The following is a 1,399-nucleotide window of genomic DNA, read 5'->3' as shown; positions in this document are numbered from 1 at the left end:
GAAAGGCCTGGACCGTTCAACCTGAATTTACCCAGAGGCACAATCTGGCTTCCGTCAGACCATGCTCCTGGCTCATTCAACCTTGATCCGTACCTGAGCGGGAGCCGGTTACAGATTGCGCTACTAGTCTACTAGTCCTGTATTGGTGTCCCGCTCGGCTACTGGCCTATAGTCGGGTCTTTTTAGTTGATGTCCATCCGGATTCAGAATCTGTTTTATGGGGGGGTGAGACTGGCAGCAGCAACACCGCGATGTGTGTGGATCGCTTGATTGGTGGTTGGGGCAATGTAGAAGCACGTTTGAATCGCGCTGCCTACGTTGGCAACGATGTCTGGTGTCAGGTGCAAAGGTATGGGATGGATCGCGGTGCTTCCCTCATTGGTACCTACGATGGTGCTGCTTTGATTATTGGTAGAATTGGGGTAGAGGACTCTGCATCTTTGGAGGAGAGGCTTCGTGTGCGAGACCAAGTTGGCCCACTATCAGAGAGCGAGTGGTCACAACAGCGAGAGGTGTTACCATATTTTAAGTTGGATAGCCTCGCCGTGCTTATTAACGAAGAGAATGGCCACAAGGAGATTATTCTGAACCTGATTTACATGTTAACGAACGAATTCGTGAGATATTGCGCGCTAAAGAATTACGACCATCTGATTCCCGTGGAAGCTCGGCAAGTTCTCAGGGAGAAATCGCTGTACGATAAAGAGGACATCGATCAGCGGATTGAGACCCGTAGGCTTCTGAAGGAGATCCGTCTGGTGCAATGCGAAGGACGGCGCTGCTAAAATTGCAATGGATATGGCGAATAAGCTGGCTCAGTTCGGGAATGGTCTTGACGACTTCACAGATGTATCAAGGGACGACTTTGAAGACATGGTGAATGTACGAGGCGATCGAGAGGGTGACTACCTTGCGGACATGTACATCGTTACCTGGAAGGCCGAGACAGAGACGAAAAAGGCCGTGCTGAAGCTAACCGGATGTGGTGAAGCAGGATGTGGTCACTTGTTTAAAGAAGTAAGAGCGTACTGCAGACTGAAGGAATGTAAACATGTACTGAAGCTGTATCAGTATGGCATGTACTATGACCATCATCATTAGCAGAGCCCCCGTACGCTGATAACAGCGTCGCGCTATATGGAGACTCCGTCGCTACGGTATCTACTTCGTGGCCACACACTTGCTGAGACGACGAGAGGTAGACGTTGACTTGGGTCCGCTAGCATATGGTCGAGACCAACTACTACCTTAGACACCTGTATCCTCGAATGTGGTCCCGCGTAGACTAGTTGGGTACCAGGTGGACCTAACTGCAAGATATCGCGCCGCCTTGACGGCGGTAGCCGGCCAGAACGTCCAAGAGCCAGTTCGAGCACACACTAACCGCGACAGCGACTTC

The 1,399-nt window shown here is 51.1% G+C and overlaps 2 protein-coding genes across 2 annotated transcripts; both read left to right on the top strand.

The window, feature by feature from the left end:
- Nucleotides 1-251: 251 nt before the first annotated feature.
- GNI_062980 (hypothetical protein) lies at nucleotides 252-785 on the top strand (the record flags this gene model as incomplete). The annotated part of the gene is made up of 1 exon (XM_011131715.1): nucleotides 252-785. The coding sequence occupies one exon, from the start codon at nucleotides 252-254 to the stop codon at nucleotides 783-785; it is 534 nt and encodes a 177-aa protein (XP_011130017.1).
- Nucleotides 786-792: 7 nt separating this feature from the next.
- Nucleotides 793-1,101, top strand: GNI_062970 (hypothetical protein; the record flags this gene model as incomplete). The annotated part of the gene is made up of 1 exon (XM_011131714.1): nucleotides 793-1,101. One exon carries the CDS (start codon nucleotides 793-795, stop codon nucleotides 1,099-1,101), a length of 309 nt encoding a protein of 102 aa, XP_011130016.1.
- Between the last annotated feature and the right edge of the window lie 298 nt (nucleotides 1,102-1,399).

This window comes from Gregarina niphandrodes (assembly GCF_000223845.1).
Source record: "Gregarina niphandrodes unplaced genomic scaffold scaffold00010, whole genome shotgun sequence".
NCBI lineage: Eukaryota > Apicomplexa > Conoidasida > Eugregarinorida > Gregarinidae > Gregarina > Gregarina niphandrodes.
The sequence above is the reverse complement of the archived record's forward strand: the minus strand, read 5'-3'. Positions and strand labels throughout refer to the sequence as shown.